At 37.7% G+C, this 24603-nt stretch overlaps 1 protein-coding gene across 3 annotated transcripts; it reads right to left on the reverse strand.

The window, feature by feature from the left end:
* Nucleotides 1-149: 149 nt before the first annotated feature.
* On the reverse strand, nt 150-23080 carry LOC131152614 (protein CHUP1, chloroplastic). 3 transcript variants are annotated; one of them, XM_058104363.1, is made up of 11 exons: nt 22873-23080; nt 21683-21922; nt 6943-8008; nt 6617-6705; nt 5664-6437; nt 3280-4668; nt 3064-3195; nt 2533-2714; nt 2310-2421; nt 723-866; nt 150-446 (listed from the first exon to the last, which is right to left on the reverse strand). In XM_058104363.1, exons 3-11 carry the CDS (start codon nt 7049-7051, stop codon nt 348-350), a joined length of 3030 nt encoding a protein of 1009 aa, XP_057960346.1. In that variant the 5' UTR covers nt 7052-8008; nt 21683-21922; nt 22873-23080; the 3' UTR covers nt 150-347. The 3 variants fall into 3 exon arrangements, with proteins under 3 accessions (XP_057960346.1, XP_057960348.1, XP_057960347.1); XM_058104365.1 differs by lacking the exon at nt 21683-21922 and having other exon boundaries at nt 6943-7562; XM_058104364.1 differs by lacking the exon at nt 21683-21922.
* Nucleotides 23081-24603: the final 1523 nt, after the last annotated feature.

Here is a 24603-nt window from a genome sequence, read left to right on the forward strand (position 1 = left end):
GTTCAAAGGGGTTTAAATTGATTTCCAATATTTTCATACAAATGCATGGAATAGTTAGAGAAGTTGCTAAGCGTTTCTGTGAAGATGTAGGACTTCTATCAAGCAGGTGCCACGTACTCTTGTTTAAAGTGAAAAATTGTTACCCAATATAAATAATTTCCAAGGATATATTATGTCACAATGGTTGCGAAGTATAATCTGTTTAATTGCCTCTTTCCCCTTGAGCGGCAGAATTGATGGTACAGTAACCGGTATAAAATATGTTGGCCTCAAAATAACAAACAAGATAAATATACAACAGAAAATGAAAGGAAGAAGGTATTTGAAAAAGGTGGAGGGGGGGCCGCTCATGCGTCTATACGCTTGTCTTCCCCTGTTTGTGTGTGGACTCTGCTCCTCAGTTCCTCGAAAGCCTTCATGCTTTCTGCATCGAAGCCTCCTGCAAACTGGAAAAGAGTTGAAGCAAATTGAGTTACAACCATCAAGAACATCAATTTCCCATTTTCATAATTGTTACGAATTTTGTATCAGATGAGGTTTGACAAGCAGTCAAGACTTCTAGATGCAAAGATTCAGCAACCGTTCAATTCCTTACCAGTCACAAGCCGCAAGATTAGTACCGCCAGCATTATCCCAAAAAGCTCCTCATACATTTAGAACATTTATGCTATATGGATTCATGTTTCAAGATAAAAGAATCATAAGCGCAAATGTGATTATACCTGGTGAACTCGGAAAGCAAACCGCACTCCTTGCAGAACCAAAAATTCTCTGTTTGGCTCCTTCTCAGGTCCATTCAACACATCGAGTTCTGATGCGACGCGCTTCATGTACTTCTTTGCTAATTGTACAGATGAGAGCTTGATCTGCAGTGGCAACGATGTAATTTTGCCATTTTGTAGCATACAGATGAATATTTTTGACTCCAATGGAATGAAAGAATATGTTCTCTTTAAGCAAGGGAGTACTAACAAGTGAAATAATATATCTATTAGATTTTTTAAGCAATGACCAAAGATGAAACTTGGTCATTATTCAATAGAAGTTTTACCGTGCAAATATTTTTTAAGCTTTTGAGTTTTAGAAGATACTTATAAGTGAATTGATTGATATAGGCTAAAAATATCTTTAGGTTTTCAAGAGTCAATTCAAGTTTATTATAGGATCATTTGTGATAAAGTTGGACGTTGGAGTAAAAGTGATGTTACAATATAATGTTACTTTTTAGATAGTATACAGTAGCTTGGAAAGTATATTATTCTCAAGATCAATTTTACATAAAACTTTGACCATAGACTTTTGCAATAAGATGATTTTAGGCCTAAAATTAATTCCAACTTCACAAATGTGACTATTAATCAAATTGGTAAAGACTAACTTAAAAATAATTTTAAAGCATAATTACTTTGGTTACTTCTATTAAAAACTATCCCAAACAAATACTTTATAGCGTAGTTAACAAAGTTATTATTTGCCATATAACTTGCCAAACCAAACGAACAGCAGTTTTTAAAAATTCTCTTAAAAGTAATATCTGCACAATACTTTGATTTGGTTGTCATGGAAATTTTAAGAGGATTTTAAATATATATATATATATATATGAAAACTTTGTTACACATATCAGCATTGTTCAACATGAGACATCATGAACTATTTTCCATGAAAAGCAAATCTAAATTTCTCTAAAGGAATATACTAAAAAAAAAGACAAAATTATAAGTAAAAACACTAGAATCATGAAAACTTGGACCAAAGAATATATATAAAAAAACATGTTTTTCATGTTTAATTGCAAATATTTATTTTCGTGTGTTTGATGTTAGTTATATAGCAAAAATGACTTCATTCGATGCTATTCAATATTTTAAAAGATGTCCTGCATCTAAATAAATCAAATGATTGAATAAGGTAAGAAAATATCTACAACTTTAAAATTATTTTTCACTACATAGTTCTTTTTTTAACTAGTTAAATATTGTTAATTAATTGATTATGTGTTTCAACATTATCTACTAAAGTTACCTTCCATGGTAAATATACATTCATACTTCCCACATATATTGTCATTGAGTTCAAATATTTCTCAATTCAAATTAGATCTGTATATATGCATGTGACTGTAAATTTTTTATTTGTGCATTCAGTATCTTAAAATAAAAATGTAATGGCGTCAATTGTCTATAAGATGACTGACTTCCAACCATTAATGTGCGTGGGAAAAATGACATAGTAACACAAAAAGAACCAACCCTGCGTTTAAATGTTTAACCAGGAGAAAGTCGGTATAACTTAGTCGTGGAGCGTACCTTGCCGACAACTCCTGAATCTAATAACCAATCTACAGGAATTCCGAACTCCCTACATCGTGAAACAGCCATGTCCCGTGTGCGCAAGAGTGCATACACACTCTGTTCCACTCTGGAGGAGTAATAAGAATGTAGTTCATATCATGGGCAAGTCAAGTTAACAAGTAAATAACTGCTTCTCAGCAGTTCAGGAACTACAACTAAGGGAGAAGAAAACACCTACTTTTCAAGCAATGAGTACATTTTCTTCAAAGCAGCTTCACATGAGAGTTTCGGATCATCAGCAAAAGAGGTTACTCGCTTCTCCAATTTCACCAGGTCCTGATATTCAAAGGCTGCCTCCCTTAATGCATCTGCTTTTCCTTCTGGCCAATCAAAGTGCTTCAGAACTGCCCGCTCATCAACCTTAACATTACAAAAACAATGGCACTGATAGTTATAAAGATAGATGATGCTGAACCTGTATCAAGTCAAGCAGTTAAAAGAAATGCTCTCATAGCTTATTCGGTGATCACTGATCAAGTCATGGAGCTTCAGCCCCCAGTTCTAAATGGAAATTCTGGGCTAGCTTAGAGTTATCGTATGCCCATTACTTGCCAGAATCTTCCATATTTACCAGACAATTCCTCTTTTTTCTTTTTTTTTTTCTAGGCTATAATATACATCTATGATACTGTACAAATTAATGTTTTAAACCATGAGTATTCTTGATAGAAACAGCACATTCAAACAGATTATGACTTAAATGGCATACCAGGAATGAGAGTTCTTCATCTAGCCAGTTGACAAATGCCACCAGATCTTCTATGTTTGTAAAGGAGGCTGCTCGGACTTCAGTTGCCAGTGACTGGACAAAATCACCTTGCGTTTCAACATCAGCTTTCACCTGGACACACAATTCAATTCCTGTTGAGTAATGAATGCATATCATCCCTGGCCTATGGAAGAAGCTGGACATATTACAACTTACAGCTAATAGGAATGATGATCTGTTCTCAATCTCCCCAATCATGTTGCTCTTAATATCTGCTGCATTAGTTTTTGATGAAATTAAGGAAGGTGCATCTTTTTTCACCTCACGTTTCATTAGTGTCTGATAGAATTCAACTAGTTCAGGAGCCCTGTGAACCTTATCACCACTACCCATGCCTCTTGGCACACTTCCTGGCAGAGGAGGTGGGCGAGGTGGTCCACCAGGCGGAGGGGGTGGAGGCGGAGGACCTGGTGGAGGAGGAGGTTGAGACGTAGTATGTGGAACTCCACTTGAAGGATTAAAATTCACATAGTTAGGAGCACCTCCAGATGATTTAGGAGGCGGCCGAGGCACTCTGGGAGGTCTCTTCTCAATTTCGCCAAGTTTCATCTTGCTCACCGCTTGTGAATCAGTTACCTTACTGTCATTGGATTCGTTAACTGAATCACCGGAAACTACAACCTTCTCCCTAATCTGAGCAAGTTTTTGTGGCAAACTTGCAGATTTCTCTCTCTCAGCCTTTGCTCTCGATTCATAATTCAAATTCAAATTTGAGTTGTCCCCATACTTCTGCGCCCTTGCTTGCTCTGCCCTTTGCTTAATTTGCTTCTCCCTCTCCAGGGCCAACTTATGCCGGTCCTTGTATGCTGGATACTTTTCATCCAAAACTCCTTCAACCGATTTAGACATCAGTTGGAATGATGCTGAAACATTATTCAAGGAGTCACTGGAAAAAGTTTGCGTTCTTAGGTGGGGGAGATTTGGAGTTTCAGGAGATTCAGAAGGCTGCTGCTCCATCATCCCATATGTGGTGATGGCTACACCATCGCTTGCATTTCGTAACATAAGGGCTTCCAAGGGACCCCTTGATCGATTGCTTATGCTAGTCCCACTTGGAGAACCCCCACTGATGGATCTGGCTGGTGATGAAAGAAAACTTGAATCATCTTTACTTTTGCCCCATTTCCTCAGCTTTTGGATTAAGCTAGGTTTTTTACTGACACTACTGTATCTACTGGTTGAACTATCCATAGAAGCATTGTCAAAATCCTCACTTCCAGGGGAGGATGGATGAGAGAAATTGCTTTCAACATCAGTATCACCCAGACCACGTTCTGATCCTGCATATTCTAACATCAGCTGTTTAGCCTTCTCCTGTGATCTGGGGCTCAAATTTTTGTTTAGATCACGAGCTGATATCTTTCCTGCAGGTGTCTGATAGTTCCGGAGTTCATATCTCAAGCATGCATTGACCCAACGAAGGTACACTAGCTCTTCAACTTCACTGAACCTGTTCATCTGAAGTCCTTCCACTTGCTTTAAAAGGTCTTCATTTGCATGCCTTAAATTATTGACCTCCTCTCTGGCTTTGGCGACCATTTCACTCTGCATCAACATGAAGCAGAGATTATAAAGAGTGAATTGCCTAGAAGTGGAGAGAGAGAGAGAGAGAGAGAGAGAGAGAGACTTGGCCAAGAACATCCATTTGCAGAAATTCAGGCATAGTTGTGTCATGAACAATAATCAAACGGATAATATGTTCTCCCTGTGACTCCCCCAGCTCGCCTAGTTAGTTACTATAACATCATGATGGAGCTTTTTATCAGATGATGAAATACATTACTCCTAATTGGCGTGCTCCTTTTTCTCACAGGGACATACAATGTTGATAGAACAGTACGAACAGGTACTGGATGACAATTGCAATGACTACCTGAGAATTCCTAGGCATCTTTTCACCAATTGAATAATTCAATTGAATCTGTGCATCAACATTTGACATCTCAGCATTCTGCATTTGGATGTTTTAGGCTTTTAGCCACTATTTTGGTATCATGACCTTCAGCATTTTTAGCAAATACTTCCGTATTTTATCAAATTTTTAGCATATGCTTCTGTATTTTATCAGTCAAGGAAGTTATCTGGCAAGATTATTACTACAGGACACAAGACATTGTTCTGGAACTGATTTTGGGCTTCAACCCTAATTAAGGAAAAAAGCCTTGACTTTTTAGTAAAACAGAATCCAACCTGGTCATTTATAGATGCCTGGATTATAAATGCATGCTTTTTCAGTAAATGCTGAAATTTGGGATCAAAGTAGATAGGCCAAATTGCAAAAAATTTCATGCATCTAAAAGATTTAAATAATCATATTTTTTTTAAAAAAATTGGTGTAATTATTGTACTTGACTTGCAACAGTTTAGAATGTAAAGTGCCCACATTAGAGGGGTGGGGGTGAAGAAAAACATGAACACACAGCAACCATATTAAGAAAAAAAAATTGCAGTGACCAAGATAGAACATCTAAAAAACTAAGCAACTGAGCCTTTAACTCCACGAAAAGTAAAATCTATCAGAGAACAACCCTATCTCTAACCTCTGTCATACTGGAGAGAGTTGTAACTCTAGCATCAGCAGTATCCAGTTTAACTGTCAACTCTCTCTTCTCATGCTGAAGCTCTTTGTTCCTCCTCTTAAGCTCCACAACTTCAACTTCTAACTCCTTCAAAACTTTAAGCTTCTTCTCAACTTCAGCATCATTCTTGATGGCTTCCTCCTCCTTTCCCTGAAGACCTAAAACTTGTTGTTTGAGCAACAATAACTGGCCTTTAGTCTGGTTAGCTTCAAGCTGAATCTGCCTCTGTAGCTCCTTGATCTTATTCCTTGCCACCTCTAGCTCTTTCCTCGCTGAAACTCCTTGTGAGACCTCTTCTTGAAGCTTCTTCCTCTCAGCCTGCAAAGTGTTGATGGTAATATTGAGCATGTCAATCTCAATTGTCTTGATCCTGAGCTGCTTTTGTAGCTCAGCAATGTTTGATTCTTGCTCCTTCAAGCCATAATACTCTAGCAGTTCACCTTCAAGCTTGACTTCTCTTTCCTCCAATTCCTTGACCAGGATGCGCAATCGTTCCAGTTCACTTGCATTGTTTTCCATCTCAGTTTCATAAACCTTGTCTTTTTCTGCATCAGAATTGTTGCCCATGTCAAACTTGTCACTAGACAATGGGAAATTAATCTCTCCAGATAGAAGGTCTTCAAATTCAGGTAAGATATCTTCATCTTCAACATGAGCTTTCTTGCTCAAAGCTGGGTTTATAAACCCACTAATTAATTTAACTTCTTCTTTCTCCTCTTCCTCTTCCTCTTCTTTCTGCAATATATAAAGCATCTAGTAAATTTTCAAAAAGAAACAATAATTTAGGAAAAAATGGAAACAAATCATCAAGAGATTAAAACTGAAATCTGAAGGGCATTTCATAATTCATGAATTAGATTGTAGGACACTGATTGGAATGTGGAGTTTTGATTTAAGTTCACACAAAAACTTACATCCTGTTGTCCGACTTCATCCTTGGAGCACCTAACTTGCTCCTCATCTTTCCCTTCGCTCCAATTTTCAGTGCTTGCTTCTCCATTTGCTGATATCCAGGTTTGCCATAAAAATATGCAGGTTTAATGCAAGAGACCCTCAGTAAAAAGAAAAGTGAAATTTCATTCTACCATAAAATGATCATCCATTGGCCAAATTCTTATAATGAGAGTATTCATTACTCAATAATGATTATATTTATCAACCTTTTTTCTTGATTTTATTGTCATTTCTACTGGAAACAAATAATCAAATAATTGACAATAATAAATATGGAATGAAGTACCTGCAGGCTTGATTAAAGATGCCGATGACCTTGAGTTTTTGACATTAATCTGCTTAACTGCATAGGCTGCAATTGAAGCAGCAACCAGAAAGCCAAACCTGACTAGCATGAAGGTATTGCTGATACTCGGTTCTTGAACTTCCAATCATCTACGGACACAACCCAATTCCCAAACACCTTACCACGCATCTCACCTCAACCCCATAACTGATAATTCAAACCATCAGACTTCCCCAATCGCCATGAAAGTTCAAGGAGACCATCCTGACTCAGACCAGTGCAAAACCCAGTTTAGAAAAATTTGCTCTTATGCAGTTTCACTGACCGTGCCCAAAAGCAAGCCCAAACGCAAGCATGCCCGCGTCCTCAGCATTTGGCTTATCTGGTTTATAGACCCCTGGCACAGAAATTTAATAGCAGCACGGATTCTGATAAATACAGTTTCAGCATAACTCTCAAGTCTCAAGCCGAGAGCTACAGCCACCACGAGTAACCAGTGGCCATTCTATCTCCACAAGGGTTAGAATTTTCCTAAGTGTGTGGGTCTACTGGCCTCCTTCAGGGAAATTTACTGTTCCGAACAATCCAAGGAACGGAGTTGGGCAAAAGACTCCCCGCAACTGTAAATTTTGAAGAAAATGCACCCAGTTTATTATTGGTACTCGAAAGTCAAATCTATTACTGTTTAATGAGAAGGATGAACGATGATGAACCAAAGCAATGCCATGCAATAAATATTTCTGTTGGCTGTCGTCCAGCAAATTGATGGCTATTCACTCAACATCCCCATTGACGGTGTTAACAAGAAATATATATTCGCCGCACAACATAGTGACTCGAGCTTAATTAAATCACAACCCCCAATATCCAAGATACCAACCAATCCTGACTGTTGAATCTGTTTTCAACAGACTCCTTTTTGGTAGTAAACTGTTACGAGACACATTGAAGGATGGCGCAGTTTTTTTTTTCTTTTCTTTTTCTTCTTTTGAAATCAATTTGTAGCCCGCCAGCCCGAGTTATATAAAAGGGCTAATTCATCTCCGGTACCCAATTCCTTTGCTTCCTTTGAAAATTAGAAATTGAAACCCCTAAATTAAAAATCTCAAACTCTAGTTCAATATTTGCCATATTAAAATAAAATGAAAAATTGTATAAAAAACTTGTAAAATTATAAAAATCAATTCCATTCTTACATACCAAGCATTGCAGGGCCCTACTTATTTTTTCCATCGAGTGTTCAAGTCTGTAAAAAAGGTAAAATTTTGCCTCCCAATTCAAGACCCCACAGTATCTTGGCAAACCACTTGAATTATTGTGTTTTCAACTTTATTTTATTTTTTCTTAATTTGGCGGGTGTGCGCATAATAATACGTTCTATTTACAAAGGAAATTTTGTCTTGATTAGAGGCTTATAAACATGACTGGCATGATCAATAAAGGGCTGAGAGGTGACAATATATTCAGAAGGTGGGTCTGCTTTACAAAATAGGTACACACAATGAGGCATGCTTTTCTTTTTGGGATGGCACAACGGTGAAAAGGGTATACGATAATTTGATGGCTTCATTGGCTCGGGGCCTGTGGAAGAATGCAACCAAGTTTGTATGTGTCTATCATGTCACGTTTGTCTCTAGAGGCTTCTTGTGAAACAAGATTGGGGAAAGCTTAAGGTGCGACTGCCTACCCAAAAGGCCCTCTATTATTTGCATTGCATCATATCTTCTGCGAAGACTGGTGGATGCCTGAAGTCCAGCTAAAAGACAAACTACGATCCATTAAAAATCAGTGGTCTGTCAAAGGAATATGTTGGTGTAAACTCGTTCGGAAATGATTTTTTCTTTTTCTTCTCTTTTCTATTTGGGAAAAAGAGATATCCTTTCTCTTGGTTGCAAATGCCAGGGGGGCCCAGTGACTCGGTAGCAGCCAAAGTGTTATCCAAAACGCCTGTGGTTTTTGGGGCTTCTGGTGTCTGGGCGTCTGGGCCTCAAACCATTCACGAATCAAGAGTATATAAATAATCAGATCCTAGGCAACACACATCCAATTAACTAAATAATCATACTTATTTTCAAATTAAAATTTATATTTTTTTTATTTCATTTTTTGTAAAATAATATTAAAAGTATAATCTGATACGGTGAAGAATTTTCAAAGCCACATCAAAAACCAAAGACTAATGTGTAATGAACTTCAGCCATTTTCTGTCTAAGAGATGATTTTTTCTTTTGGTACTACATTTCATTGTTACTTTCAATCTAGGTATGGCTCCCTGCTTTCACTAATTGAATTGATTGATGTTGAAATTTTGATTAAATGAATGACCTAACTTGAAAATAGATATCTCCCTCTATTTATAATACAAATTAAATACATTCTAATGATTATAATACCCTTACTAACTCTCACTAATTAACATACTAACATTATAATAATACTAAAAAAATAAAATAATCTTTAACACTCCCCTCATGCTGGAGTATAAAATTATATGCCCCCTAACTTGTTACAAATAAATTAACACAAGCACCCTACCAAAGCTTTGATAAATAAATCAGCAAGTTGCATATCAGACTTCATGATAGAAATGAGTTTCTGCACAAGTTTTTCCCAAGCAAAATGACAATCAATTTCAATGTATTTTGTTTGTTCATGAAAGATCGAGTTGAAGGCAATATGAAGAGCAGCTTTATTATCACACATCAACTTCAAATGCTAAGAAGGTGGAAAACTCAATTTTTTTGACATGTTCTTCAACTAAACAAGTACACAAGTAGTGTGAGTCCTAACTCTATACTCTGATTCAACATTTGACCTGGCCACCATAATTTGTTTCTTACTCTTCCAAGAAACCAAATTACCACCAACCAAGATACAGTACCCAGTTGTGGATCTTTGGTCGGAAGGCGACTCAACCCAATCAACAACTGTATATTCTTGAATATAAGTGTGACATTCACCAAACCTCTCTTAAGTGCACCTTTAAGATATCTCAAGCTCTGAATTACTGTGTTCCCCTGACTTGTCCTTAAAGAATCCAAAATTCATTCACAACACTTGTTGCAAGAAATATGTTCAGCCGAATGACAATGAGAAAATTCAACTTTCTAACAAGTCTCCAATATCATCCAAAAGATTAGGCAACAAATCATTCATGTCTTGTACTAACTTATTGTTACGATCCATGGGTGTATCAGCCAATTTAGATCCCAATAATCTAGTTTCATCCAATAGATCAAGAACATATTTCTTCTATGACAAAATAGTTCCATACACGATCTAAATACTTCTATACCCCAGAAGTATTTCAAAAATCCCAAATCTTTGGTTTGACTTGTAGAAACAGTTTGAGACTCTAAATATCTTTATCATCATCACCTGTAATAACAATATCATCCATATACACAACAAGGAGGATCCCACCTAATACAGTATGACAATAAAACACAAAGTGATCCACTGCACACCGTCAAAGACCAAACTCAAGTACTATAGCATTGAATTGACCAAACCATACTCTAGGAGACTGTTTTAAATCATACTATGTCTTCTTAAGCAAACACACTAATCCTGACTCCCCCTAAGCAACAAACCCAAGTGGTTACTCCATATAGACCTCCTCCTCAAGATCACTATACAAGAAGACAATCTACACATCTAATTGATGCAAAGGCCAGTGACAAGTGGTAGCCAAGCAGATGAATAGACATACTAAAGTGAGTTTGGCAACCAAAGAAAAAGTGTCAAAATAATCCAAATCATATACCTGAATATACCCCTTAGCAATAAGACATGCCTTTAAATGAGCCACATAACTATCAAGGTTGACTTTCCACAGTGTACACCCAACAACAACCAACCATAGGCTTGTCAAGAGGACAAGATACCAAGTCCTAAGAACCATTGTCCTGTAAAGCATTCATGTAGAGACTCGAAAAATTATAGTATTTAAATAATACAAGAAGGGAGGAAAAGGAAATTCAAAAAGGAGAAATTGCAGGGTTTGTCGATGAACCCTCTGGTTTCGTTGACGAACTCACTAATAAATTCGTCGCACGCCACGAGTCTTGTCGATGAGAAATTACCAAGAGGGCTGTTGCAGGGTCTGAAATTAGTCGACAATAAATAAGTGTTTGTCGACAAATTCTCTTCTTGGCCTCATCGACGAAGTGACGTGTCTCGTCGACGAAGCCTGGTATATAAATAGGCTCAAATCCGATTTCTGCGAGGAAATTTCATGTAAAATCTTTCTCTCTCTCCAAACTTCGGCTCCCTTACCTTATCTCTAGAAATTCAGCCTTGTTCTTCGCCGGTTCGACAATCGGAAGCCGCCACATCACTCCTGGAAAGATTCTCTGCACATCTGTTGGAGTGATTTGTTGGTTAGGCTAATTTGGGAACCAGCCCAAAATTTGGATAAGTTAGTTTATTTCAGGTATTATTGGGTATTTGATATTTTTGGACTGAGGAGAATATATTAGGGAAGATAATACTGAAGTTTTGTTGGGCAAAATGTTAATTTCAAGCTGTTGTGCTGAGAATACTGTGGGTGTAAGATTGAGTATTTTGTGGGCCTCCCAGTAAGCCAGGTAAGGGGATAAATTAAGTCAAAAATTTTCATAAAATTATTTATTATATTATATAATTATGTTTGGGAAATACTATTATGAATAGGGATATGATTTAAACATATTTTATCAAAAAATATGGTTTTAGGAACATATTTTACATTCAAAAGGTTACCCATTTCTATGTGGTATGAGTTTAAATTTCCATAAAATTATGTATATCAAAATAAAATATTTTTCCCAGATTAAGCATGATATGATAGTTTCCAAGGCAATTATGAAATAATATAGGAACCATGATTTTACATATTAAACAGTACAGAAAAATTATGTTCAGTATATTATGATATGCCCAAGTAGATGCCGTGATTCATGTTATGTTATGCCGGCGCAAATGCCAAAATTCATTTTGGCGCAGATGCCATAATCATGTATAATAAGACAGAATTTATGAAATATTTACATGACAGTTATTATTATGAAATACAAAATAGCTATGTTCAGTATATGAAATTTATTATATGATATCAGAACCCGAATGGCATGGTTTAGTTCAATTTTAGGAGCACGGTACCGTAGCTATATGTTCAAAATTATGATAGTGCTACCACACGACCAGTAGTGTGGGAGATGACAGTCGATGTGGCTTCAGTATAGAGTGGAGTTGTCCCCGTGGTAGTCCGGGACCAGGTGGGACAGACCCATCGTACTTATAGACTTATGATTGATCTAGCATGGTCGGCCAATCATTGCTAGGTCTCACCTTCGAGCTGCATAACCTAGTCATGTGGGGGTAAGACATAACATCAACTAACTATCTATTTTGGGTGTTATTTCAGTATTGTACAGTTATATAAGATGATTTTCATGTCTAGAAATCTAGTATGCTTTATATTGTAACGACCCGAAGAATAATGGTATTTAAATAATAAAAGAAAGGGAAATGGGAACCAGAAACAGAAGGAGGCAGTCGACTTTCCTTTAAAGTTATTGCATTATTTGATTCAGGAGCTACACACTCGTTCGTGTCTTCAGGGTGTGTTAAATTATATGGGGCTGAAACACAATCATTAGATGTTGAATTGTTGGTATCTATACCGACTGGGTTAGCAGTGAGGTGTAGTAGGGTGCTCCGAGGTTGTCCAGTTGATATTCAAGGAAAGACTTTGTCTGCTGATCTAATAGGGCTAAACATGCACGGGTTTGATGTTATTTTTGGCATGGATTGGCTAGCAGCTAATTTTGTCAACATAGATTGCCAAGCACGAGAAGTGATATTCAGATTTCCGAGGGAAGCAAAATTCAAGTTCGTAGGGTCGCGAGTGCAATCCCCGCCTCAACTAGTTTCAGCTATTCAGGCTAGAAGACTACTACTGAGTGGTTGTCAAGGGTTTGTGGCAGTTGTAAAGGAGATGTCAAAGAATGAATTGAAACTTACTAGCACGCCTATAGTAAAGGAGTTTACAGATGTTTTCCCAAACGAGTTACCAGACTTACCACCCGATAGTGAGGTAGATTTCCCTATTGATCTACCTTCCGGTACAGCATCGATTTCTAAGGTACCTTATCAGATGGCGCCAGTAGAGTTGGCAGAATTGAAGAATCAGTTGCAAGATCTACTTGATAAGAGCTTCATACGGCCCAGTGTATCTCCGTGGGGAGCTCCGATTTTATTTATGAAGAAGAAAGACGGGACTATGAGGATGTGTATAGAGTATGGAGAGATTAATAAAGTGACAATCAAGAACAAGTATCATCTACCCTGTATTGACGATTTGTTTGACCAGCTCCAGGGTACACGAGTGTATTCGAAGATTGACTTTAGATCCGGTTACCATCAGGTAAAAGTGAAAGCAGAAGACGTCTCGAAGATGGCCTTCAAGACCAGGTACGAGCATTACGAGTTTCTTGTTATGCCGTTTGGTTTGACGAATGCTCCTGCGGTATTTATGGACTTGATGAACAGAGTCTTCCACTAATACCTAGACCAGTTTATTATTTTTATTGATGATGTACTGGTTTATTCGAGGAGCTATGAAGAGCATAAGACACATTTGAGACAGGTTTTGCAGACACTTTGGGAAAAGAAGTTGTACGCCAAGTTCAGTAAATGTGAATTCTGGCTTGAGACTGTCGTGTTCTTGGGGCATGTTGTATTTGGAGACGGTATTTCTGTAGATCCTAGTAAGGTTGAGGTCGTAGTGAATTGGGCTAGACCGAGAAATGTCCAGGAGATCAAGAGCTTCTTGGGGCTAGCTGACTATTACCGCTGTTTCGCTGAGGGATTCTCAGCTTTGTCAGGACCTTTGACACGACTGACGAGGAAGAATGCCAGATTTGAGTGAAACGACAGCTGTGAGCAGAGTTTTCAAGAACTGAAACAAAGATTAGTCATAGCACCAGTATTGATCATCTCGTCAGGGGGTGAGAGATATGTCATTTACAGTGATGTGTCCTTGAAGGGACTTGGTTGTGTATTGATGCAGCATGGTAGGGTAGTGGCGTATGCATCCAAACAATTGAAAGAATATGAAAATAACTATCCTACACATGATCTTGAATTGGCTGCAGTGGTACACGCATTGAAAATTTGGAGACATTACCTGTATGACAAGCAGTGTGAGATTTTCTTTGACCACAGGAGTTTAAAGTATTTCTTCACGCAAAAGGAACTGAATATGAGGCAGAGAAGGTGGTTGGAGCTGATTAAGGATTTTGATTATACCATCAGTTATCACCCAGGGAAATCAAACGTGGTAGCTGATGCATTGAGCAACAAATTCAGGGAACTAGTGTTGGCGGTTATGGAGATCTAGTATCCGATCATGATAGATCTGGAGAGACTCGGCATAAAGTTGGTAGAGTTATCCTCCAGTGTGTATTTCCAACTTAGTAGTATAACCTACTCTGCAAGAAAAAATTAAAGCCGCCCAGAAGGAAGACCCAGAATTAACAGAGGTGATAAACAGAGTACAAAGTGGTCAGGGGGAGGAATTCAGTATTGCAAATGACAAAGCTTTGCGGTTTCGTTCCAGATTATGCGTTCCTGCCGACTGAGATTAGGAAGACTATTTTAAAGGAGGCTCACAAATCTTTGTATACAGTTCATCTTGGTAGTACAAAGATGTACAGAGATCTGCGAGAGTCGTACTGGTGGAGTGGTATGAAGAGAGAGATCGCCGAGTATGTGACCCAGTGTTTGACGTGTTAGCAGGTAAAGGCTGAGCACCAGAGGCCGACAGGCCAATTGCAGCTGTTATTTATCCTAGAGTGGAAGTAGGATCATATACCTATGGACTTCGAGTCAGGACTGCCGACGGCATTACATGGCCAGAATGCCATCTAGGTGATTGTTGACCATTTGACTAAAATCGCCCACTTTATACCTATCAAGATCAACTTCTCCCTCAACCGTTTAGCAGAGATCTATATTCAGGAGATAGTTCGTTCTCATGGGGTGCCAGTATCGATTGTGTCAGATCGAGACCCGCGTTTTACGTCACGTTTTTGGAAGAGTCTATAGGAAGCACTAAGGTCTCAGTTGTCATTTAGCACGACATTCCATCTTTAGTCAGATGGGCAGACTGAAAAGATGATACAAACATTAAAGGATATGCTCCGTGCGTGCGTATTGGATTTTGGGGGTAGTTGGACTCAGTTCATGCCACTAATAGAATTTGCGTATAATAACAGTTATCAAACCAGCATTGGCATAACACCGTTTGAGGCTTTATACGGTAGGAGATGTTGATCTCCTTTGTTTTGAGATGAAGTGGGTGAGCGGCGAATAGTGGGACCGGAGCTTGTGCAACAAGCGTGTGATAAGGTTCGGCTTATCAAGGACAGGATCAGTACAGCTCAGATCCGACAGAAAAGTTATGCTGATAATCGCCGCAGGAATCTAGAATTTGATGTGAGTAATCATGTGTTTTTGAAGATAGCTTTGATGAAAGGGGTTATGCGATTTGGGAAGAAGAATAAACTTAGTCCTAGGTATATCGATCCATTTGAAATTCTAGATAAAGTGGGACCGGTAGCCTGCAGGCTAGCTTTACCACCGGTGTTGTCCAGGATCCACGACGTATTCCATGTTGCTATGTTAAGGAAATACGTCCCAGATCCTTCTCATATCATCAGTTATGATGAATTAGAACTTAGTGATTCACTGGTGTATGAGGAGATACCAATACAAATTCAGGATAGGAAAGTACAGGAGCTACGTAACAAGAAGATTCCTCAGGTAAAAGTTTTGTGAAGGAATCATGTAATTGAAGAGGCTTCATGGGAATCCGAGGAACAGATGAAATAGAAGTATCCACATCTATTCCAAGAAGTTTGATTAGATAAAATGTAAGTAGTTAAGTAGTATTTCTTTTGCAAGTACATGTAATGGTTTAATTAGTGTAGCATTTTAGTTTTGGGAGGATTTTTCTTTTGTTTATATGTAATCTCTCAGGACTCGGAATGTAACTACGATATTCCTTCGTCATAAGTGAGGGTAAATAATAAAATAAGTAGACCATTTTCTTGTTAAGGGATGACAAGTTACGTGAATAATAAATTTCGAGGACGAAATTTTATAAGGAAGGGAGAATGTAACGACTCGAAGAATAATGGTATTTAAATAATAAAAGAAAGAGAAATAGGAACCAAAAATAGAAGGAGGCAGTCGACGACATTGCATTTTGGAAATGATAAATCTCGAGGAATTTTTCAACTCCTCATTGACGAATATAGGGGACTCGTCGACGAGGGTATAACAGGAACTCATCGACGAGGGTTGGAGTTCGTCAACGAACTTTCTACAGGACTCGTCGACGAGGTGATGTGGTTCGTCGACAAGAAAATACCGAAAGAGGTTTTGGGCCGTCTGAATTTCGTCGACGAGGAGTGGGTTTCATCAACGAAATTATTAAAGGACTCGTCAACGAGATGACGTGGCTCGTTGATGAATCCAGCCTTATAAATAGTGAATATGTTCTGTATGGTATATGTATAATACGAAATACTCATGTTGTCACACACTAGTATTAGTTTATTTCCCTTACTGAGAGGTGTCTCACCCCAAAATTTTATAAACTTTTCAGGAGCCCCTGATAGGAGAGCGGGTAAAGCCCCGTTGATCTAGTACGATTGGACTGCCCTTCCAAAAGGGTAAGTGTTTTGATAGGGTCGAATATATTTTGTGAGATGACCTTAGATATCTTTTGGGTTGTGATTGTGTACATATATATATACAGTGATTGTAGTAACTTTGGAATTGTCATGTATGGTATAATGAGGTGTTTATGATTTACGTTTCCTGCTACATAGGCTTCTGTGATGTGTTTATGATGTATCCCTGGTACCCACGAGTCCAAGTGGATTATAATCTGCTGAGATTTGTGATATTGATTTTTATTATATTTTGAAAAAAAAATGTGGAAGATAAGCAGGTTATCACATATATGATATGACAATCATATTTTACTCAATTCCATTATACACAGTTTTTATAAAATATGCTTATTATACAGTTTATATGTATAACACGATAATGCTCATATTGTCACACACTGATATTAGTTTATTTCCTTCACTGAGGGGTGTCTCACCCCAGTTATATAAATATTTCAGGAAATCTAGATAAAGGAGTAGCTAGAGCTCCGCGACAGTAGAATTCGAATGAGCTACCCTATTAGAAGGGTAAGTTGTATAGTCAGGGTTGGATTTATTTTTGGGAAGTGATCCTAGGCTACTTTTGAATTTTGTAGATGTTTGTATATATAACAGTTTTAGTAGGACTCTGGTATTGAGGTTGGTTGTATGGTATGTTGTAATTTACGTTTCCTGCTGCTTAGGTATCTAAGTTATATTTTGGGTATATCCCTGGTACCTATGGGTCCAAGTTGATTATGTTATTCAATTGTACAGGATTATTATATTGAATGTTATTACGAAAAAAAAAATAATATAAAATGATAAATTAGGCAGGTTGTTACAGTTTGGTATCAGAGCCTACGTTGTTAGGTTTTGTAGACTTTAGGGTGCAGCGGAAACAATACCAAAGTATAGGAAAATAATTTGAGGTTTTGTTTAGCAGTTTAGAGACAGGACTTCTGTGGTGATTTCTATGTCTTTCCTGGGATGATGATTGCAAGAAAGTCATAGTAAACTATTGTCGAGTTGTGTTTCTAAGTGTAGGACTGAATCTTGAAATAAACTAAGGATGTCAAGATAGGGAATTTTGATTAGATGTGTAAGTTATACGGATAGGGTCCCTAAGTCATGTTTATTGTCTTTTCATGATGGACTCTGGAGGAGGTACCGCCCATGCGAGTGGTAATGACGGTGCAGGACCCTCAAGTACAAACGGGACTGATTTTGATGCAGTATTACGCAGTGTGGCTCAGTAGGTTATGGCTGAGATCGTTAGTAGCTTTAGAGAGCATGGTGGCCCATCTGCAGGTCATGGGTGCACGATAGAGAAATTTACCAAAATGAATCCTCCGGCATTTTTAGGAGGAGTTGATCCTACATCTACTGAGAATTGGATGCAGGAGATCGAGAAGGTTTTGGCAGCATTACAATGCACGAAGGAGTAAAAGGTCCTCTTCACCACACTTATAAACTGACAGGGGAGGCCCAAGGGTGGTGGACTACGGTAAAATTTCTGGAGCAGCAGAGGACGACGCCGATGGTTATGACATGGGACCGATATAAAGAATTATTCTTTGACAAATATTTCCCAGCTATTGTCAAGGAAGTTAAAGTGAAAGAGTTCCTAAATTTGAAAAGGGACAGCTGACGGTCCAGCAATACACGACGAGGTTTATCGAGTTGTCCCGCTTCGCCCGCTTATCATTCTTGATGAAGCAAAGAAAGCAAGACAGTTTGCAAGGGGTTTGAGGTATGAGATCTACAAGTTATGGTATAGAAAATACAGGACTTTATTGAGTTAGTTGATAAAGCAGCTTTGGCTGAGATCGGTGAGCAATTGGGTGCAGAGGAATAGGGACAAAAGAAGAGGTCCACACCTTCAGGCTTTCAGTAGGGCTTTGGTCGTGGTTAGTGGAGGAGAGGAAACTACGACAGGGGTCAGAGGTAGGAGACTGGGGACGAAATTCAGGTTGCTCAAACCTACCCTGTATGTTAGATTTGTGGAAAGAGACATCCGGGGGAGTGTCGAGCAGGGAGAGGTGTATGTTATCACTGTGGAGGATCGGGGCATCTAGCACGAGATCATCCTACACCTATTAGTACTGCTCCTGCTCCCAGGCAGTTCAGGGGAGATTACCAGGCACATCGTAGAGGTTAGCAGAGGAATGCAGCCCCAGCAAGGGTTTATGCTCTAATGCCAGGAGACGCTGAGACTGTTGCAGACGTCATGATAGGTACCCTTACTGTTTTGTCATGCCATGCTATTTTTTATTTGATTTGGGTGCTACTCATTCTTTTATGTCTGTGAATTTCATTAAATTGTCTAGAGGCGAGACTCGTTTATTAAATGTAGAAATGTCAGTAGCTTCACCAACTGATTCAGTAATAAAGTGTCGTAGGGTGCTTAAAGGTTATCCCGTAGAAATTCAGGGAAGAGTACTACATGTTGATTTAATTGTACTTGATATGCATGAGTTTGATGTAATACTGGGTATGGATTAGCTGGCAGCTAACTATGCTAATATTGACTGCCATTTGAAAGAGATGATCTTCAAACCACCAGGCAAGCAAGAATTCAGGTTTGTGGGGTCGCAGGTGTGTTCCCCGCCTCAGTTAGTGTCAGTAATGCAGGCGAGGAGATTACTTATGGATGGTTGTCAAGGGTTTAAGGCCATTGTAAAAGAGGTGTCAGAAAATGAATTGAAACTGGACAATACACCAGTGGTTAAGGAATTTCCAGACATTTTTTTCCAAAAGATCTACCTAGGTTACCTCCTAACCACGAGGTAGATTTCACTATTGATCTACTTCCCGGGACGGCACCGATCTCTAAAGCTCCTTAAAGAATGGCTCTAGCAAAGTTAGGAAAACTAAAGGATCAGTTGCAAGACTTACTGGATAAAGGTTTTATTCGGCCCAGTGTATCACCGTGGGGAGCTTCAATGTTAGTTGTAAAGAAGAATGATGGGTCTATGAGGATGTGTATAGATTACAGGGAAATTAATAAAGTGACAATCAAGAACAGGAATCCTCTACCCCACATAGATGACTTATTTGATTAGCTTCAACGTATGCAAGTTTATTCTAAGATTGATCTTAGGTCAGGCTATCATCAAGTGAAAGTTAAAACAGAAGACGTCTCAAAGATAGTCTTTAAGGCTAGGTATGGGCATTATGAATTTCTCGTTATGCCTTTTGGGCTGACGAATGCTCTTGCTGTGTTCATAGACTTGATAAATAGAGTTTTTTATCAGTATTTAGACCAGTTTATTGCAGTTTTCATTGATGACATACCGGTCTATTCGAGGAGCTTTGAGGAGCATGAGACGCACTTATGGCTAGTACTTCAAATGCTCAAGGAAAGGAAATTGTATACCAAGTTTAGTAAATGTAAATTCTGGCTAGAGAAAGTGTCGTTTTTGGGGCATGTTATTTCAAGAGATGGTAGTTCAAGAAATGTCCTTTGGGATCAATTGGCTCTCACAGAATCTGTAGAATTACAAAAGTTTGCTCCATATATTGCCTGTAGGGAAGAGCAGCGATTGGTCTAATTTCTGATGGAACTTCGTGATGATTTCGAGGGCATTCGTGGATTGATTTTACATCGCGTTCCACTGCTTTCGGTTGATTCGGTGGTCAGTGAGTTGTTGGCAGAGGAGACTCATCTCAAATCTCATACTAGAAAAGGAACATATCCTCCATCTGCATCTGTTTTGGTTGTTCCTCCTAAACCACCTTCCTTTAATCAAAATCGATCTTCGTCTCGCCCCAACAATGAGTCCAACTTCTGTAAGGAGAAGGGACATTGGAAGGCTCAGTGTCCAAAATTGCTGAATAAGACTCAAACTTTAGGCGTGGCGAAATGGAGGAAAGTCATCTCAGTGTCAATTCCCTAGCAGTGGCGACCAAGATATACCTAAGGGAGCAGACAATGACAAACTTGCTACAGATGGAGTGGACATGACATATGGTTGTGAAGCAAGAAACTGCTGAAACTGTTCTGTAAGGGCACTCATACGAGGATCAAATAAGGAATCATTCCATGAGTTATCCGATGAAGGGGCAACAGTTGCTGTATTATACTAGTGTCCTCCTAGTCACCACTGCTGGGGCATTGGACCCCCTGAACGCTAAGATTGTTTTCCTTCATTTTGCCACAGCTGCGAAGTTTGAGTCTTATTCAACAATTTTGGACACTGAGCCTTCTAATGTCCCTTCTCCTTACAAAAGTTGCACTCATTGTTAGGGCGAGGTGAAGATTGATTCTGACTAAAGGAAGGTGGTTTAGGAGGAACAGCCAAAACGAATGCAGATGGAGCATATGTTCCATTTCCAGTCTGAGATTTGAGATAAGTCTCCTCTGCCAACATCTCACCGACCACCGAATCAACTGAAGGCAATGGAACGTGATGTAAAATCAATCCACAAATGCCCTCGAAATCATCATGAAGAGCCATCATAAATTGGACCAATCACTGCTCTTCCCTACGGGCAATATATAGAGCAAACTTCTGTAATTCCATAGATTCTGTGAGAGCCAATTGATCCCAAAGATCAGTCATAGCCGAATAAAAATCTTGAACACTCCTATCATTTTGTTCAAGTACTGGAATATTCATCTCCAATTGATACTGAACAAAAAAGTTAGACCATACATACAATCTTACCAAATGATCTCAAACCTCCTTAGCAGTTTCATATTTCACCAATTGAATCTCAATGCGACTATTAACAAAATTTTTTATCCAAGTAATAACTTTAGAGTTATGAGTATCCCACGCATCCAGTAAGTCCTCATATTTATCAACCCCCTCCACAGGTTTACGAGCCAGACCTGAGACACAACTCCACATCTTCTTACCCTTTAAGAAATTTCTCATCACATAACTTCAATAAGAATAATTTTTACCATCCAACCGCACACTAATAGATTGTAGAGAATCATCCCGTTCACTAGTCATGACGAATAAACAACAAATATACCCAAGATATAAGAAACAAATTAATCTGAGAATAACAAGAACGAACCAAACCTGCCAATACCGAGCCAAGCAACAATCCAACAAATCACGAATCAAACTCGAACCAAAAGCAAACCACGTCCAGATTCGCCAACAGCCAAAATCCGCCCAAAAACCAAAATCGAACCGTATGGACACCCCCCCAAAAAAAATTCCGAGGCTTTGCCCCTAACCCCAAGCAGGGGCGCGCTACCCCCAGCCAACTCACCGAGAAGTTAATGGACGAGATGCGAAATTCCATACAACAAAGCTCTAATACCATAATAGAATCAAAGAGGAGCAAAAATTAGGAAAAGAAAAAACTTTCTTTAAATCATTAGAGTTCTACAAGAGATTGATGACTTATATAACCTACAAGAATAAAAGAGAAAAAAACTATTCAATCCTGATATAATACAAATAATTATTATCACTAACAGAGTTAAGACAAAATAAATTTTACGGGAAGTCCTTGACAAATGCACTGACAAAAAGAATTGTATATAAAATTAGGTATGAATCACCAACCTTAATTCCTGTGTGCGTTAGTTTTTTGGTAAGAATATAAAGATCTATCCTTAACAAGCAATAGACACAATGTAGCTTTATCAAACAATCTTAATGGTATTCGTGGCCACAAAAGTTCACCGAGAAAAATCCTGAATCTCATTCATAAATCGATGTCGGTAGGAGGATAAATCAAACCTTAAATTTAGGTTTCTATAAATGTAGACACAGTTACAATAATTTTATATTATGTTTTATTTGTCCAAATCTACATAACGTAAATTTGAGGTAGAAATTCCATGACTCAAACAAAAGGCGAAGGAACGTGTCAAGCTTTTCAGTTTTCAATACGATAATCTTCGCCAATCCAAAAGAATGGGAAAAAAATAGTTTTCAATTTTCTTTCCAGACCTAACAATAGTCAACAACATGCTAATCAGTTAACCACCAAAGTTCAACTGATTAAGGACAACTCATTCAAGCTCCTGGACAGACAACAATGGTTGGACAGTCATGGAAATATTCGCGGTCGAAATTCTTAATTCGATATTAATTTTAAAAAAAAAAACTTCGAACTTCTTGATCCAAAAGCATGAGGAAAAAATCACCAAACTCGATTTCATAGATAAAACTAAATCTTATCCGTGTGAGATCAGTGAGTGGAATTCGTGCATAAAATGAGCATCAAATCTAGGGCACAGGGGAAGGAAGCGCACCTGCTGGAGATCATTAAGGCGGCAGAAGGTAAGGATGGAACCGAAAGCATCCATTGATGACTTGGTCGTAACTGAAGCTTGGACAATCCATGCCTTGGATGTGAATTGTGATGGCTGCTTTGCTTAGAAGAAGAAACAGAGGAAGTGAAGGTGCTTGAGTAAAACAGGGGAAGAAGAAGAAGAAGCGTAGGGGCAGAGGGAGCATTACATTTGGCGTTTGAGGGGGAGCAAGCATAGTCAAAATGCTTTTGGGCGCGCATTTCATTTTTTTCAAACTAAAAATTAATTTGTTGATTAGAAATTTATTATTTTTAATTTCAAAAGAGTTTGTCATTATTAAAAGCCGCCTTAATTTCAAAAATTAAGGGGTTGTTTGCAGTCGTTTTTCGTTTTTCGTTTTTTTATTTTTGTTGTTGCACAATGAAAAAGTAAAGAAGCATAACTCTATTTATGCTACTAATTTTTTTAGTTTTTACTGTCAATTTTTAATTATTTACATATTAGACTAAACCAAATTTTATAAATCTTAATTGTTTTGACAACTTTTATCTTATGTTTTGATATTTAGAATTAACTTTTATGAATTAAATCATTCATCTTTTACATAATTCTCGAACATGTGAATTTAAAAGTAAATAAAATAAGAATATCTATAAATTTTAAAAAAATTTGAAGAAAAAAATTAATAAGTCATTCCAAAAATATTTTTACTATTCTTCAACTGTTATATAGATACTAAGATTGCTCTTATAGCACTAAAAAGTAAGCTTTAAAACGTAACAATTAAGAAAAAATAATTGTAAAAATTATTATAATGTCTTTAATTTAAATTTTTTGTTATTATTTTAATCATATTTGTTAATTATTGTTCGACTCAAATACGAAAATAAACACTTGCTCAACAATGTTTCTAATTTGATTCAATATCGAAAATTTTAATTAAATAGGCAGCTATTATTTTAACTATTTTTAATTTTCATTTTTGAGTTTTATAGTGATATTAACATGCTCGGAACAAATAACAAACACTCGGGGGGAAAATGTATAATTCAACTTATTTGCTCACCACTACCTATTCGTTTGAAAAGACCTTAGATTTACAGTTTTATTAGATTTGAATAAAGTATAATATAAAATTGTATTGAAATAAGTCTAAATCCATCCAAATCCAAATCTTAAATCGATGCTCCCAAACACAGCGTAAGAATACTTTTAACCCTTAACTACTAAAAACATTTCAAACCCTAAGCTGAACAAGTGTACAGTGTAGGATAAATTTTCACATTAATTACCACAATGTATATATATGATGGGAAAGGATTAACCCAGCAGCTTACCCTTGCATTTTGAATTTGCACTAATTTAAACAACACATAATATGAAATTGAATTAAACTTATACCAAGCTCACACAAATCTAAATTCAAGATATGAAATTTACACTTCCAAATACTACTCACAAATTTGTACATGTTTGGTCTCGATAATAAAGACTCCTAATAGGCTTCCATAGAAAATCCTCCCCAAATATGATACAGGTGTTGGGAAAAAATTATATATGAACGATTCTCACAAGTAAATCAATAGTGTAATGCAAATAATAAATAAAAATAAGACAATTGGGTTTGTATAAATCATGAATGATAATGTTGGTCGTATGATTAGTTACAATGGAAGCAATTGGGTAACTTGGAAAACAAAAATACAAGATCTTTTATTTCGCAAAGATTTG

The sequence above is a fragment of the Malania oleifera genome, chromosome 4, assembly GCF_029873635.1.
Source record: "Malania oleifera isolate guangnan ecotype guangnan chromosome 4, ASM2987363v1, whole genome shotgun sequence".
NCBI classification, from domain to species: Eukaryota; Viridiplantae; Streptophyta; class Magnoliopsida; order Santalales; family Ximeniaceae; genus Malania; species Malania oleifera.